Source organism: Formica exsecta, unplaced genomic scaffold (genome assembly GCF_003651465.1).
Source record: "Formica exsecta isolate Colony F162 unplaced genomic scaffold, ASM365146v1 scaffold155, whole genome shotgun sequence".
NCBI classification, from domain to species: Eukaryota; Metazoa; Arthropoda; class Insecta; order Hymenoptera; family Formicidae; genus Formica; species Formica exsecta.
Window position 1 is genome coordinate 145,217 of NW_021848872.1, and position 17,920 is coordinate 163,136.

The 17,920-nt window shown below is 41.8% G+C and overlaps 2 protein-coding genes across 2 annotated transcripts in view; one reads left to right on the forward strand and one right to left on the reverse strand.

Annotated features, from left to right (window-relative positions):
• Positions 1 to 2,333: 2,333 nt before the first annotated feature.
• LOC115233012 (nucleolar and coiled-body phosphoprotein 1) lies at positions 2,334 to 17,305 on the forward strand. The gene is made up of 5 exons (XM_029803220.1): positions 2,334 to 3,252; positions 3,492 to 5,097; positions 13,686 to 13,887; positions 14,144 to 14,263; positions 14,357 to 17,305. Exons 1-5 carry the CDS (start codon positions 2,881 to 2,883, stop codon positions 14,544 to 14,546), a joined length of 2,490 nt encoding a protein of 829 aa, XP_029659080.1. The 5' UTR covers positions 2,334 to 2,880; the 3' UTR covers positions 14,547 to 17,305.
• Positions 17,306 to 17,451: 146 nt separating this feature from the next.
• Positions 17,452 to 17,920, reverse strand: part of LOC115233013 (glutamine-rich protein 2-like) — a 4,511-nt gene continuing 4,042 nt past the window's right edge. The window contains exons 14-15 of the mRNA XM_029803221.1: positions 17,758 to 17,819; positions 17,452 to 17,664 (exon numbers count right to left, since the gene is read on the reverse strand). Of these exons, the coding sequence (XP_029659081.1) occupies positions 17,539 to 17,664; positions 17,758 to 17,819 (188 nt within the window). The 3' untranslated portion in view covers positions 17,452 to 17,538. The remainder of the gene's footprint in view (positions 17,665 to 17,757; positions 17,820 to 17,920) is intronic.

Consider the following 17,920-nt stretch of genomic DNA (forward strand, 5'->3'; position numbering starts at 1 on the left):
CTTATTGCAATCTTTTAATATATTTGCTCTCGGAACTTTAATCCTACATCTTTTCCGAGTTGTATGAACGAAACAGATGCAAATACATATTCATGTTTCTCTTCGATCTCACTCCCACGGGAAGTCTTCTTCATTTTATTTTTTGTTTCCGAGGAATTGTGTTCCCCTCGTCATACTATCTCTGATATAATTTTATCGTGATATTACACCAAATGCGCTCGGATAAAGTAATATTGCGTTTTCTCGTTAATATTCCTTTTTCAGACAGCAACACTCGGATATCGTATCTTTATTATTAAATTTGTAGATCGCGATCGCGTTCTCTAATTTCCTACGTACCGCCGTATTTTCTTGAATGTTTAAAAGTTTAACGGTGAAAAATTTTAAAGTTTTATCGAACAATGTCGGAAAAGTAGCTGCAGATGAAAAGAAAGAAAGTAATAGATCTTCGCTCCCGTTTTATATTCCTGCGGCGAGGGTGGGTCATCAGTCGCTTCCCGCGATTCTACTCCTTTGTGAAAGTTTGAATACGTAGACAACGTCTGGTTTCGCAAGGACCATTTCTTCCGCAGCCTCGGTATTCGGAGTTTCTTCGTCGTTTGTCACTTGCTGACAAGAATGTGCCGCGAATTCAGAGAAGAAGGTGAAAAGAGAAATCGCGATTCGTCCCCCTTTCGCGTCGCCGGGCGAGCCATGTGATAATTTCCCGGATTCATTGTCCAGGAATTAATTCCCCGTTTCGCGCTTCGCGATTTCCTCGGCGTCGCTCCTTTGTATTTGACCATGGAGAATGAAATTTAAGCCCTCGCGCGATAGGCAAATGCGCCGGAAATTGAGGATATCCTGCCGCGTGTGATCAATTCCGTACTGATTTTATGTAACAGGCATCGTATGGGAATGTGCTCATTCTATCGAAATCGTAGGTTCTTTTCGAGTTATTCATAATTTTTTAATATAGTACAACGTGATTTAAGTTATATATACAACTTTATATAATTTCACAATTGTTTATTTATCTGTGCCTATTATATAATTTTACGTCGAAATGTGTTGATGAAGAAGACTAAACTCCAATTTACTAAGGCATAATTAATACGCCGTATATTCATGTCTAACAATTACAAAATATCTAGTGTACTGTAGCAATGTAATATCTTTGATGTGGATAATTATGCCACTGGGCGAAATTGTTAGCTGAGCCTTTGTTAACTCTAGACATATTAATAAAATATAACGCGTCAGATGGCAAGATAAATGCTCAAAGCGTAATATATGTATCATTAAGTAATTACATTGTGTACGCGCATATGGTATAATAATTACTCGTATATTTTGCATGGAGATCGATCGAAAACAAATTACTTTGTGACAAAAGACTGCCCATTGTATTCCGAGCGAAATATCCGCATTCTGATATTGCGGGCCTTTGTGTCTGGTCGAACAGCGCTAGCTGGGCGACGCGACGAACCAGAGCGATCTTCGATAATCATTTTTTTTCTTCCGTTCGGCAAGTTTGTTCATATATCCGCGACGGTCCCTGTCAGAAGCAGCAACCAACATGGTTTACGGCGCGCCACACTCTCGTCGCCCTCCCGAAGGGAGGGAACAAGGAAGGATTTCGGCGAGACCCTCTCTGGTCGAGCATAATGCGCCCATTATCTTCAGTCCTTTCGTCTATCCTGCGTGTGTACACTGCTTATATAATGTACCGGGTGTCGGCGTAATTTCGCGCTTCCTCCATTTGTTCGATCTCTCCTTCTCCGTCTTCTTTGCTGCCGCGAATGGCCATGACACGATCGTAAAGCCTAAAGAGGCATTAGACGATGCTCGAACGGGTCGACGAATACGAAGAGGACGAAAGGGGTAGTTTGTCGCGGGGGTGGAGAAGGATAGGACATGTCAAGCAAGAAAACCAGGAACCATTACGGTAATATCCCACGGACGGAGGAAGTGATTTTTAAGGAGACGAGGCTGCCATTTCAAGGCAATTTTGCTTTTCCCGTGAGCTTTTTCGTTCTCTTTCTTCGACGACCCCGGTTTCTTCCCCTACAACAAAACGATTATGAAAATTTTGCACCGTTTTCGGGCTTCTCGTCTTTGCAAAAGTGGGCTTTATATGGTTAGGACATCTTTTTACGCGTAAATCTTCTGAATTCTGTGCTTACAGCTGATAAATTCCTGTCACGTGATAAGACTTGATCTTTTAAAGCCAAGATATTTTCACGCATATAACGCGATCACTAAGAACTATTAGCATATTTATGTTAATCAGAAGTCTTACAATTATGCCGATGTTAACATTTTACGATTTCTTAATCACTCTTTTTAGATCCGTCAGCGTCTGGATCATCCTGCGAGGACGACGAAGAGCTCGTTAACGTCAGAAAACGGAAGAACAGCGTCTACGCTTCCTCCTCGACTCGCGCCCCGTCGGCGGATCGGGATACTTTAACGTCGACCGACGGCTTACTCGTTGACTGTGTCGCTTTGGTACATCTCACTGATCAATCCCCGACTGAATCCAACCAACCGGTGCGTCATCCGTCGCCGTATTACTACGGCGATCTCTTCAAGGTACCGGAGCAACTATCCAAGTCGCAGCCGAACAAGTACCGGAAAAGCGTCAGCCTCGATGTACCGGGCGAGCGTTCACGTACACCCGGTATACCGAAGAGGAACTCGGTAGCGGGTGATGGCGGCTCCTACTCATCGCAACCACGGCATTATCAGCAACAACAGCAGCCGCCACCACCGCCGCCGCCACCGCCGTACTATCGGAGCCAGGATCTGGTGAGCCCCACATCGGGGAACGAGCATGCTGTCCCAGTCAGAGGCGAGATCCTCTCGTCGTGTATCATCACCGAGTGGGATCACACCCTCATGCCACCTCATAGACTACTGAGCCATGATTTGCCCACCGCCGTTTGCACGTGCGTCGCATCGCCCGAGGAGGAGGAGGATGAGCTAGAACGACGGCAGCCGCAAGTGACGCGGCATCAGGTGCGCAAACTACGACGTACACGAAGGATAGATCCGCAGCCGATACTCGTCGAGGACGAGGACGACGTGGAGGGTGAGGACGAGGGGGAAGAGGAGGAGGAAGAGGACGCGGAGCTCGAGGACGAGGACGAGGAAGGAATGGCCAGGCAACGCCACCTCTACGAAACGGCCTTCGATTGCAAGGTCAATCGATCCGACGATGATCTCGACGATCTCGATCGCATAACCAATCATGCGGTACTGCACTCTCAGGTACGTATACCTACAAATTTTGAGCGATTATTAAAATATCTCGAATATTATTTTTAAGTTTTATATTAAATTATGAATGCGTTTGTAGAATTTGTACTTAAAAATTCTTCTGTCGTTTGTTCAATTTTTTTTTCTATAAGCATCATATTGCTCCGGTAAAGCATCAAGCTCGCTTTATTTGACACTTAATATAAATGTGCCGTAATTATGTTTGTGAAAATCAAATTTGAATAACGCAGATACGGAGCGGCAGCGTCGCGCTCGCGAGCAGAACAAGTTCGTCGACAGACACGTCGAAACAGCAGCTTGTGCAACCACTTCCTTATACCGGCCAGTCGCAATCAAGCAAGGACCATCGACGCAAAGTCGTACTTCTCCGCCCAAAACCGATTCCGAGCCGCTTACAGCAGCAGCAACAGCAACAACAACAGCAGCAGCAGCAGCAATCAGACAATATATCCACTTTGTCCCAGGATATCGAGTCCCTCCAAATTAATTCGAGCGATGAAAAAACGGGATCGCCGAGATTACCGGCGCGCGATTATACGCCATCGCCACCATCGACCGCGCCTTTACCTGCGAAATTTCACGGGAATCGAGATCATTTGCTACTGAATATTCGCAGCGCGCCGAATCTTCCGTCGCAGCCCGATCATCCTCGCTTGAAGGATATGCGGCTGCCGGTGAAGTCGTCGTTGCGCGCTAAGGACTCGCCACAGAGCAGCGAGGGCAGCATTCTCGAGATCAAGAGTCGGCCGAAGACTTTTGTTCAGGAGAACATCGACTCTTCGCAGGGTCGTCGATTCGACAAGGAACTTATTTTGGAGTTTAAAGATAGGCCCCGAGAAGAGCGGCAACGGCCGCGCAGTCTGATTCGCGAGAGCAGACCGATAATGGAGTTCAAGGGTAGGCCTCACGAAGCGGAGAGCGATCTCGTGCGACCAGCGCGACGAGATGCCGGTCTCTTGGAGTTCAAGCTGCGCACATCGCGACGCCGGATCGGCTACTCCAGCACCGAGAGTATGGCGACCAGCAGTAGCGGCGGCAGCATGGAATCTATCAGAAGCAGTACCAGCGAAGGCAACCGGTCAACCAGTAGCTCCGACAGTCGACACAGCACCAGGTCTTTGAGTTCCCATAGCTCGGATAGCGGCGGCAGCAACTGCTACCATCATCACCAACATCAACCGTCGCTTTCGGGCTTTCTGACCCATCACGCCACCAAGTTGCACATTCTCTCGCCGATCTCCGACAAGTCGTCGCAAGAACCGGCCTCGGAGACTTCCGATAACAATCGCAACAATAATTCGCAAAAGGCCTCACCTGAGGAGAACGTCATCACGGAGAACAACGTCACCGCGGGTAACAATACGAACGCGGCCAATACAAACGCGGTCACCTCGCCCATGGACACATCCTTCAAGAAGCGGCGAACACCGCAGAATAAAAATCTCATTAATCTGGCACTACAGTCGTCGTCGTCGGGCGACGCGGAGATCCAAGGATCAGACAGCGGTATTTCGATCGAGTCCCGCGCGGGTATCAAGTGCAAACCTTTCGGCTTCCACTTGTTGAAGCCGCAGCTAGATAATATCAATCTTGTCGACAACGAGCCGGAACTGTCGGATTTGCCCTTTGACATGCCAAAGCTTCGTAGAAGACGGTTGCTAATGCAACAGGACGCCACTACATCCGGAAGCGCGACCAGTGTAGACTTGAGGGATCTGCCCTTCGACATGCCGAAACTCAGAAAGCGCCTCAGATGTACTCAGAGCATTGAATCCAGCGCATCTCAGGCGTCCTCCAGTCTTTCGGTACGCGACGTCGAGCCACCTTCTTTATTTGGTGAGTTTTCACTGACTTGTGTATCATCACATTAAAACAAAAATCGTAGCAAATTTTCGCAAAATATATAAGTATAAATGACGATTATATTTTTATGTATTTTGAGTTATACATATATAAATACGACAACCAAGCATTCGTTCTCGAATGAATGAAATTTTATATCAAGATTTTTTTAATGATAATTAACGTAAATGGAAGCCAACGGAGGAACGATCCGGGTTTACCTTTCTTCTTAATCGAGCGTCTAGCCATTAAAGCGATAAAAACGGTACTTTCAGCACCTCAAGGTAAACTAAGTACTCATCAGGGCCGCAGGGGCTACCGTAATTTAATGCTGATCGTTGTGAACCTTCCAGACAACAGCTAACATCGTTAAGCCTCACTTAGCTGCTCTCAATGATTAAATGTTCACTACAAATACACGTCTTTTTGACAATCGTGTGATACCATCGTTTATATATTTATCTCTTGAAGAGAGAGATATACAACATTTATTGGTGCATTATATATTATTACATATTATATAATAATAATATACTTATCCATACTGCACCGCATAATATGAACAACATAAAATGTAATTTAAATAAATATGTGACTAAATGACAGAACTATATTAAAACATGATAATAAAACCATTGTAATGAGATATATAATTATATGCCATTTATAAGATGACTAAGCTATAATAGCTATAATTAGCGAACGAGCAGAAATTGCTAATGCATAGTAACTGTATAATCTATCAAGTGGTATCGAAGTAGCAAACAACGGTGTTATTTAAATCGCATTAATAGTATAAGTTATACGATATCAATAATTTATCGCCAGCGAGTGAATCTCGTTCGATGCGAGTCATGCAATGCACCGCGAAACGTTCGGAATTAGTCGGGTGATTAAGCCACCGCTGCCACATCGGGCACCCTCTCCGGTTATCCCTCGAAGCTCTATCGTCCGTCCTGATGGGACTTTGAACGCGCGTCGTTTACCCTCCTAGTTCCCAAATTGCGAGAGCTCTAATGCAAGAGAGAGCTTCGAGAACGAGCTCTCGCGCCTACGGCCGAGAGTTGCGGGGCCGACCTGCAGGGGTAAATGTAAGGGAGGGTAAATGCTGCAGTACACGAAGGTTAGGCTTGGGCTCACGTGCGCTGATGTATGGATCTGCTGGGTTGAGGCAGCGGAGAGAAGAGACACGATAATGTGGGCGACAGGGAGGTTGAGAGAGAAAGATGAAACAAAGAGAGAAAGATGAGATAGAGAGAGAGAGAGAGAGAGAGGAAAGCAAGCAACTATTTTTATCGTCGGTCTCTCGAATGTCAATAACGGCACGAAATGCCCGGTAAATCCGTTTTGCTAAAAGTTATGGGTCCTTAGAAACTGTTCTTTTTTCTGCCCGGGGAAAATATACGGCGCGTATACCAGCGACGAGTGATTCCCCGCATCGTGAGATACGCCGACGCGGATTTATTTAATCAATTACGGCCCCGGGCTGTAAAGCACGACTCGCTTTAGCGTCGCTGGCCGAGTGATTTAATGCGCGACGATTATCACTTTGCAAGCTTCGTCGTGCCGTTGATCACAGGACAAGTTATTATTAATTCTTCTTGAGATATTATGCAACCGCGTAAAAATATTTGAGATAATTTAAAAATTTGAAAAATATCATAAATCAAATAAAATGCAGATTACACCGCATAAGGTAACTTGATCTCTCGTAGAATCAAATCTCTCCATTGCTTGTTTAACACAAGTACGTATATTTATCTGGCGAAACACGTTCGTCAGTGAAACGCAATGCGAAACGAATCGAGAATAAAACATATACGATGAACGCATTCGATCCTGCTGATAAAAGCCCAGTCACGTCACTCAGTTACAACCGTTCTTTGAGCAACTATCACGTACGTCGAAAATATGAATAAATAGCCGTCGCCTACACGAAGTTTAATCAACGCGCGGGCGAATACGTGAATGTGCGCAACGTACACACGAATGTCGAGACGGTCGTTTCCGTTTACCAGATAACGAAAATGCAGTTGTCGTACTGCATACTCGTATATCTATGTATATGTACAAACTATTTCAATCGCGATTGACCGAACATTTCACGCGATGATGCATTTTTCGTTGCTGAATGTACGAGAGACAATAAAAACTCTCCCGGAGTCCCCGGACAGTTCTACGCAGAATGCTTTAATAACAACGATAAAAACTGTATACTCGCTTGCAACGTGTAATCACAAAATGTTGCGCACATATGACGAAAAACTTGATGAATACGAAGCATGCATGAATAAATCCGTGGAATTAAAATGTTATTTAATTGTAAATAAGAAAATTCTGTGACACGTGTTATTGCGTAAATAATGCAGAACGCATATACATTCTCTCCTGCAATATATCCTGCATCTCTATTCGGCAGTCAGCTGCGAGTGTGAGAGATCGAGATCTGTAATACTTTTTCCGGTTGATGGATGTCGGCCGATTCGGATTCGTAAATTACGTTTTGAAGAGGGAGCGGGGAAAAAGGGCGACGTGAGGCAATGAGATGTAGAGCGCGTTAGCACGTGATCAGAACCAGATTTCCTCAAAGATATATTTCTTTTGCGTCCAGTTGTCGACAATCATTTTTTTGGGAGTCGGAGACTCGTCGGTGGGAAGTGATCGATCGGTTTCTTCGCTTTCTATTATCGCACATAGATCGTCTTATTGGTTTGTCGATGCGAATAGCTTATCGATCACGATAAGACATCTTGACCGATGAGGCGATACAATTTTTAACTCATTTCTACATATATATATATATTTTTGTCTATTAATGTTATAAATAGTATCGCAGACAGTTTGTTTTGTTTTTGTTGAAGACAATTAAATTGTTTTTAACAAAACGAACTGTCTCTCTTTTGCCTTTTTCATTTCGTTAATAATTATCTCAATTACCAAGATAATAATTCTCTTAAAATAATAAAATTGTTTATTTTAATTTATAAAATTATTAAATTATGTTCTCAAGTCTTATGATTTTTTTTAAGTCTGAGCGTTGAATGTCTTTATCTACTTTTTCGAAGACAGTGGGTGACGCACCGACCGGAAACAGGGAGTCTAACAATAAATAGATTTCTTCTTCGGTACATCTTTTTTACGTTTCGGTAACGTCGACGAACGACCAACCAACGGAAGGAGAACAGTTCGCGTATTGTGCTCTTAGATAAAAGCCATTGGCTTGTGCCGGTTCATAATGTACTAGAGATGGGAACGGAGGATGAAATGTAAAGCTGTGACTTTTTTCCAACTTCCCACACGACAGGTTCGTGTGCATGCTCGTATACGGTTTGTCGATGTATGCGAGCACTACGCCCTACTTGCGACAAGTTTGCACTGCCCCTTTTTCGATCATCTCTTTTAAACGTCATCGTCAAAACGAACTCTTTCGTAAAGCTACATTATTAAATCTGCTGAAATACAAATCGAATGTAAAGAAGGTAGACATTGTCTTGTGGAAAATCGTGCAAAAATGAGATAGCTGCATCGTGGTTCTTGCTCACGTATCTCGACGATGAATATATTCAACGTTCGTACGAATCACGTGAGGATATTATGTTAGGACGTTTGCGATTCTCGACGTCGAAAAAATTTACACTCGCAATCGCGAGGACGTGATTTGTCTTGCGCGTAGGCCATTTAGGAGCCGGCAACGTGAACTCTCTCCTAGCTGATGGCGATCGTTAACGAGCTGCAGAAAAGGGAGGAGGGAGGCAAAAAAGTGCATCGACGCGGTGATATCTGGCTCGGTTCACTTCGGTGGCTATAAGAAAGATTTGGCTAACCAGAGAAGAAGAGTACACAAAACACAAGATAAAACAATTCTTTCCAGTTGTTTACAATTGAAGTTGTTGAGTGTAACTTGCATCAGAATTTCTGTTTTTTCGCGTTGCATTCTCTACCAACTGCAATCTCTCTTCAAAAAGTTTTATTATTACATCATGAAAATGCATGTGTATTTGTTAGAGACAGTTTATTTTTGTCGTTTAAAAATAAATGCTCAAAAAGAAAAGAGAAAGAAGAAAAAGATGTTATCTCACAAAGAAAATATACGAGTATATCTGATTTACTTATATAAACTTGGATTATGAAATTTTTGAAATCGTATTCTTAAAAGCAGATATTATCTTTTCATAGCAAAGAATATACTTTCAATATATACACTTTTTTTGTAGTTATCGTAGAATACGTTTGATTCTATCAAATTGGCAATATGTGAGTTATAAAGTAGATATCTATGATTCCGCCGTTGTATGTTTTCGTTACGTTCAAGAATTTGCGATGGCTCCGAATTCGTTTGTCGCAAACTGTCCTGTTTACTTTGTCCCCAACATGGAAGCATCCGCAATTTCGTTATACACATATGTATATACCTCTTCGTAAATACAAATCACGTACACTTTAGTCAACATCGCGCACTCGGTCATTTGGTAGTTGGCCAAATTATTACACGAATGGTCGCATTTAAAGATTTCGCTTTAAAGCTGTTATGTCAGATTCCAGAAATAAATTCGAATTAGTATTGCGGATGTAACGCGACGTAATTAGAATTTTTATAGTTCGTTAAACAATGAAGGGACACTGTATGCTTGAATTGTTATTATATATTATCATATTTACGTAATTATATAAAATTGAATAACTGCAAATTATTTCGGTTGCAGCATGCTCTATGCTCGCTAACGAAGCAAAATTAAAACATCGTAGAAGCTCGACAAACTTTAATTTTCCTAGCTTTTTACGAATACAGCTTTTTAAAAACCACTCCTGTTCTCGACGAATTTTCACAGCTTGTGAATTTTAGAAAAGCTTGCAAATTGCATATGTACCACTGTGCGTTCTGTTTCTCAATTCTCGGTCGGTGAGAAGATTTTGTCATGAATGCAGGCGACAACGCTCATAGTATACACGAAACTTCATATGAAGACAAAGTCTCGACTACGAAGTAAACGCAGTTTTATCCTAAATCTTTGAAAAATCTAGCCACGTACCGTTTGCCTGATGTCACCGTAGCGACTGTCTGCTATTATCCATTTGGTACCGACCCAAAATGTCACTTTGATACAAACCGGTATTCGTCTGACCATTTCTAGGATTTTCTACTAGCGCATTATATCGATACATCTTAATGATTATGCTCGACGAAAGATTGATTAAGTTAATTAAAAATGATAATCAAGTTAAACTATTTTACATGCGCATTTAATTTACATACATAATCAGGAATTTAATTATTTTAATTTTGCGCAATAAATCTTCTTTAAATATCAGTGAAATAATAATTCAAATTAATTAGTATTAAATAATTTGTGAGCGGTTTTAGTATCATAAATATGAACTCAACCACTGTTAGCTGGTTTGTTAATAACTTGTTTCCTAATGTTAGTACGTAGATAAAAAATGAACGTCCCAGAGCAAGTTATTTCGTAAATAATGAATGTTACAGCCAGTAACATAGACCGAAATGTCGGTGATCTTTGGACAAATTGTACGAAAAGAACCATTGGAATCGTCTGATGGAAACGTCTGATATACGTCTATTGTACTTCATATTTCATGAGGATCGCGGACGTATCAACCATTCCGAGCAGGTTCGAAGTGTTTGCCACCGCGTCGATAAGGGCCCGTCGACGGAGGGATAGAAGAGCTCAAGGGCGTGTAACTGCAACATCTGTCGGCGGATATCTTCGAGGCCTATCCAGACAACGGCATCTCACATCTGTTGTTCGGGTATTTCGGCACCATTGCGAAATTTCTTTGGGGGAGAACGGAGCTGCCTCGTAACGATGCGATATAAGCCAAAGACGTAGCGAGTCTTCAAGATTGCGAAATCATCGTGACTCGGCAGCTCTCGAGACCTCCTCCATCTGCGGTCAATTCATGCGCGAGAATTTCTGAAAGTTTTAGAGTTTTGACGCGAATATTTTTACGCTTATAATATGAAGGCGCCGCGGATTGTAACGTGAACGCGATAGATTTCAACAATTCGTCAAAATCACAAATTTTATTCCGACCAATACGTCTCTTTTCGCTCGTTCAAAGTTTGCAAAGTTCTCCTTGTGAAAGCCACATCGTTCGCATCGGCGACACTGGCTGCTCCGTCATAAGGTGTCATCCTCTATTTAATAGCGTCTTGCCACTCAATGGAATCGCCATTGACTCCTTTCCAGGCGCGTTTGACATGCCGGCTCCCCGAGGCCGTAAATTCACCGGTGTCGTAAATCTCTACGGCGGGTTCCACCCTCCATCTCCTTTGCCTGGCAATAAATACGAATCGCTGGCGCGGGGATTGCTCGACTTTCCGGAGTTATCTCGGGAAACCGTCCCGACTCTTCGACATCCGGCGGAACGTCGTCGTCAATATGTCCTGATTTTTGCGGGGAATTAAAAGTTCCGTTCGCCATCCGTGACGATACGACGTTCCGCGCATCGCGGCGGAAACCTGCGAGATTTCCCGTGCGTCCCCCGTCCCCCGTCAGTTCAGAGCTTCGTTCGTGACCACGAATTTCCCCGGAGACGTGTCTGCGGTGACGCCTCTTGCGTGTCCCGTGTCGAAGGAATATTTTTCGCCTTCTCTCGGTCCACACGCTATTTCTCTTCTCTGACTCTCGATCGTCGCACGCACAACTATCGCTCTGTTTTCTCTGCACGGCGCTTCAAAACATCCCTCTTCAAAGCTCACACACAAGGGAGTGAGTAAGGTCTTAATGCAAACAAGCGTTGCTACGAATTCATATATGATGATCACGGCGGAGGAGTTTACTCGTGTTCTCGACTCGTGCCTCTGTACGATCCGGTACAGAGACGTCTCGACGTCTCCCCATTTCCCGCGGGAATGCGCGACAGTCGGAAAGTCCGTGAAGAAATTGATTGAGACGTATCTCCGTCAGAGACGGATATTAAAACAGTCTGGGGGAGAGAATAAGGATACGAGTGTCAGGACGAGAGATTACCTATGGGTTGGGCGATGTACAAAGAACGGGCGGAAGGAAGATTTTGGCAAAGACAAAGAAGGTGAGAGGAAGAACCGTTTACACCGTTGTTCCAGGGAAAAGGAAAGAAACATAAATCTGCTCAGCCGATCGCCAGATTGAATTTAATAATACAGACCCACGCAATCTCGTCGAGTAACGCTAGCCGTTCGCCGCCGTTAATGTTTAACCATTCCCGAAACCTGTGTTTCACAAAAAGGGATTGAATAGAAATGGCGCGTGAGAGATAGCCATGGTCTTGTGGGTCTTCCTTTCGCTGTAATTTGATGTGCGTGTATAGGATGCTCCAGAAGCAAATATTTTTTTTTTATTCTAAGTTATATATCTGAAAAATTTTTGAAGTGAGCTGAGAAAAATTTTTTCTTAGCTAAAAGTTTAGTAAAGATAATTACTTGCCGAATGCATTTAATTTCTTATATTAAATATTATAATACATCATTTTATAAGATTTGAATAAAATTTTCATAAAAGTAAAATTGTGTGTGTGAATTAAAATTATACATATATATATATATAATAGATTTTGTTTTCTCTAGGCACAAAATTCGTTGAAACTTTTTAATGCCAACTAATTCCGTAACTTTAGATATCTCGCTTTTAATTCATCCGGGCTCTGCTGAGGCATCCTATACATCTGCATATTCGTCAGAAGAGACCACTTCGGCGTGCTCTCCGAGCACATTAAGCTACAAAAGAGACTAACTCGACGTTACACCTGTCAGAGCAATTTTATTGTACCTGCATCATGTACCGCGTCCGAGAAGTCAACCGCTAAGAGATTGCGCCAACAAATGAAATTAGCGCCCTACCGCCGTATTCAGGGGCGCTCCCAAGGACACGAAGTGTCCTTCGTTGATCATTATTGTCTGCGAAGAGTTTTCGTCACATTGATATTACAACAGCAAAAATGTACAACTGTATAAAATTAAAAAGTTACAACTATAAAAAATTGGATTAAAATAAATGCTTTATGTGCGTGTGACAGAACAGCCCACCATTTTCGGAAAATGTACGTAAAAATTGTTTTAGGAAAAGCAATTTTTAATATTAATTTTTTCAAAATATATTATGTTATGCAAATTATTATACGCTACCACTCTATTTAATTCTAGTGTTAATTTAACAACGATATGCCACGGTATTATTTTCATAGTATTAGAAGTATTTATCGTCTATCATTATTTATATGATATCAATTATTATTTGATGCTGAATAACAGTATCGCATTGTATCCTAATTTCTAATCTCAACCCCTCACACTATCCTTATGCAAGGGTAGATAAGAGTAATAACAAAACTACGTCAACAATGCCATAACAATTTCCTATAGATGACGCAGCTTAATCTGCCCGTTATTCGGCGTATCCAAGTTCTGATTTGTAGCAATTATTAAGGGATAGTAAACCCCCGTCGCAAGAGAGAGAAAGAGAGAGAGAGAGAGAGAGAGAGAGAGAGAGAGATTGCCGGCAACTCTATACATGCCGGTATATCATCTGTGTTTACTGGTGGGAGCACCACGATGCGTCTGACTGTCGGATGACTCATTTCAGGCGGCGGTCTGTCGCGCCCGAAGATGACTCTGAATCTGGATGCTGGTGGAAACGCGGCGGGGACGAGCTGCGGAATTCCGTGCGGTGGTTTATTGGCGCCGAAGAAACCTGGTGGCTTGAGCCTCGGTTTACCGCTGGAGATTAGTACCGCTCGGATATCGGCCGATCTGGTGGACGTGGAGCTTCCTTTGGAGAGACAAGGGTGGGTATACCGAGACTAGTCAGACGCTTTTCGTCGTAATTTCTCGAGTCTTGACACGGCGGTAAAATTATCTTGACTTGAGAATCACTAATGAGCTCATTAACAGCTTTAAAGTTACGCGCTCTTGTCCTCTCTTGTGTGTTCCTATTTTTTCTTGGAAGTGAAGGCATTTCTCGCGAAATGTTTTCGCGACTGTAAAATCCCGCGGGCAAATTAACTTACGAGAGTGATAGTTGACTAGAGATTTGTTATCCAGGTGGTATCACGGCTCCATCACGCGCATCGAGGCGGAAGGTCTCTTGCGAGTTCATCAGGAAGGAAGCTATTTGGTGAGAAACAGCGAATCGACCAAACAGGATTATTCTCTGTCTTTAAAGTAAGTGTCACGTAAATTAAAGTTTTTATATTTGATAATTGGCGAACTTTTCTTTGATGAGCAGTATAATTATTTTATTCTGATCTTTTTCAGGAGCGCTCGGGGTTTCATGCATATGCGAATCCAAAAGAATGAAGAGTTAAACGCTTACATCTTGGGACAATTCAGCAAGCCGTTCGAGAATATACCGGAAATGGTCCGTCATTTCAGCGTGAATCGTCTTCCGATACGCGGTGCCGAGCACATGTGTCTCCTGCATCCAGTCATAGTTCAGCTTTTGTAGCGCATCTATCGTAGCGCCATTTAAGGTGCTGTACCTCTTTTGATAATCTGCTTTTTTTCCCGCCGAAGCGCGCGGTTTGGCAATGAATGAGCTTGATACAGTAAACGGAATGTCGGATAGTATTGTTTCTCCATGCGATGAGAGTCTTTCGAGTTGTCCACGAATGATACGTGATTGACTTCCTCCGAGATTCTCCGTATCAATTCGTATTTCGGTTGAGCGAATCGAATTCCGCACGAAGAGCGCCAGAGATAATGGACAATAATGGCATCGACGGGATAAACCGCTTCCGTCATAGAATGTTACAGGGGAAAGTACGAATACAGTACAAAAGTATAAACAGTGACTGAGAGAAGCTACTTAACGATACACAATACGATCGATCAGGCGAGGACATCCGGGTTTGTGCAATTTGTGAGAGAAGTCGGTGTTAAAGTATGCATGAAGAATCTCAAGTTCGCTCCGAATGAAGGAAAACTTTTTCATAACGTTCCACCGTCGTCTTTTCGATAACAATTTAATTTTGCATGTCTGTATTCGAGTCCAAGCTTCCGTTTCACAATAGAATTAGAATCGATAGGGATTACGTATCCGGATTCGTAAACGTAAAGATCGTTGAATATGCTTCGTCTTCCTCGAAAACATCGCGCAAACCTACCTCATAAGCAGATGCATGCATCGCGGCACGAGATACGGACGAACTTTGCGACTTCAAAAGCATCGTAATAGAAAGTCTCGAGATGCGATATTATCTGGTACAAATACAAATTTGGCGCAGTGGTAATAAGATTCACGAAAGATAATGAATTCGAGATCAACGATTCGAAAAAGTATACGCGAGAACGCCTTACTCGGTTGATTTTGTCAACTTATTACAAAGGTTGTTCCTCAAGTCCGCGGTCACGTGGATTCTACGAAAGAAACTATTTAGATGGGATCAGAAACGCTGCTTTACAAAACGGTTATTTAAGTAAGAAAGGAAGCAGGAAGTAATGTACGTACTTAGGTTTAACGGAGGGTGTAACGAGAATAGAAACGGCCCGACATGGCGTCAGCTGGAAGCTACAATAAAAATAATCCTAATATCCACTCGAAGGAGAGAAGATATAAAAAGCCGGGCGCGCAGCGAGCGCGAGGAAAATGCCAAACTTTACTTCTAATCGTAATCATTTAGTCAGGGTTTAGTTGTCCGTCGTCATTGATAAGTAATTAATTAGGTTTAGATCAATAAGCGAGGGTAAGTAATTTACAATAGTAAATTGAATCGGCATCTATTACGAGTATTGGATGAGATAATCGCTGTTTTGGCGAAGGTTCTGTGTAATCTCGTAAAAAAGAATCACGAGTCGTAGGTGATAACGCGCTTTTCTGCAGAGAGATGCGAGTGACGATAATGAACACGACTAAAGAATAGAGGGGGAAAGATGATTGAAGTCAACCAATCTGAATCATCGGTGGCTCGTCATCCGAGTCATCCGTCCGACAGTCCTTAGCGACACATTCGCGGGAGAATTTTGCGATAGAATGCAACCGATACATATTTTTTCATGTGATATTAATTTGTTACAGAGATAGCCTAGTTTCACCTGTGATCTGTTACTTAATTTCCCTTGTTCGTGTCGCGCGGGCGCGCGCGACGACGATAATAAATAATTAAACTTGCTATTGTATTTACGTAGTCAGCAACGACGCGTTGGTCAGGCGCGATGATGAGACGTCCGTGGTATCACAATAATTTTTCGGATTAGGAATTCGATTCGCAATGGTTGTGAACGAATTTACGTTAGCTATCGCGAAAACAAGAATTTTGCTTAATATTGAATAGTAACGTAGGGAACTTGTACGACGATCGGTAGCGAGTGCCAGCATCGTGTAAGAATAATTGATAGTCTCTTTCAATCGTTTGACAATTCTTGATATCGGTATAAACGATTATTAGTTTCCTAATTAAAGCAATATTTTAAATTTAATTGAAATATATATATGAATTACGCACGTGGCACTCTCTACTTTCGCGCGTCCGATTAGGTTGAGTGTAATTGGTACGTATTTTAAGCTGCCAGTATTATTAACTGTAATCGATAATGCATATCTATGTTAACGTTTAAGACATTATATTGTCCCCATAGTCCCGCGCGATTGACACATTGAAACTATAATCCATATATTTATTTCATATTATATTTATTGCATTGGGTATGAGATAACGATGAGGTTTCTGTACGCCGTTGATTTAATCGCAAAATCATAGAGCTGTAATTCTATGATATTGTAATTCTAGAGATTCCGTAAACGTAGATTAATACTACTCATCGAGAAGTAGTACGTAAATTATATGGTAGACACTAACTTGTAGATACTTCCTGTACCTTGAAATTTGTATGAAGTAGCATTTAGATAATACCGTATACATATATAATATATAAATATATATATATATATATAAATATATATATTATTATAAATAAAATACTAGCATATAGTATCGCGTTTGTAGGGTATATAATATTAAGATCGAGCAATGCGGAGTGAGTCCAATGAATACCTTTGAGCGCTGTTTACGCCCTTTAACGTAAACGGATCTCGGACGGCGATGTGCAATATTCTTACGCGATCTCGCAGAACTGTGCATTCGTAAAGTACGAGCCAATATTTTTGTTCCAGCAAGCAGACCACGAATGTTCCAAATCGACTTTATTAGATAGTCTTGTGTACTCTGGAAATTTCTCTTAATTAATAATAAAATGTTTAATAACTCCAATTTGGCATCACACATGTCATTTGTTTTTACTTTTGTAAAAGTTTTACTATTTCGCGCTCTTACATGATCCTAGAAAAAATAATCTTTTTACATGAGGGAATAAAAAAATTTTGTGTGAAATTTTTACAAAATTCTACAATCCGTATCATTCCAAAAAAAGTATCTAAAATTATTAATATATAAATGGATTTCGATCATATAATTTTTCTTTTACTAAGTGTATTCTATCATTTATTCTCCCTCTATCGCTTTGTTAGTTTCGTATAGCACGATCTCATCTTGAAGTCCAGCTGGGATAAATATCGGGCGTTCGTCGACAATTTTTTGTGGCAGTGTCATTTGGCTCGCTTCTACAATCTGTGCCAATTTAAACGTAATTACGGGAGCGTAAAATGTATATGGAGAGCTTATATTTCGATATCTTCAGTAATTTATATGGGTATGGCATACCGGTTTTTCCGCCAGTTCAAACATCCTCGGTTCCTTCAATGGTTTTCTTGCATTATATCTTTCTATAATTTACAACAACAAAAAATATGAAAAATATATTATGCAATTTAATAATTATTACACGTGTCGCATAACAATAATAATTGTAATAATTATATATATA

Coding starts and splice junctions, on each gene's coding strand:
- LOC115233012 (XM_029803220.1), top strand. CDS start 2,881: ATGCCACCTCATAGACTACTGAGCCATGATTTGCCCACCGCCGTTTGC. Junction 5,098..13,685: donor CGAGCCACCTTCTTTATTTG/GTGAGTTTTCAC, acceptor GACTCATTTCAG/GCGGCGGTCTGTCGCGCCCG. Junction 13,888..14,143: donor CTTCCTTTGGAGAGACAAGG/GTGGGTATACCG, acceptor TTTGTTATCCAG/GTGGTATCACGGCTCCATCA.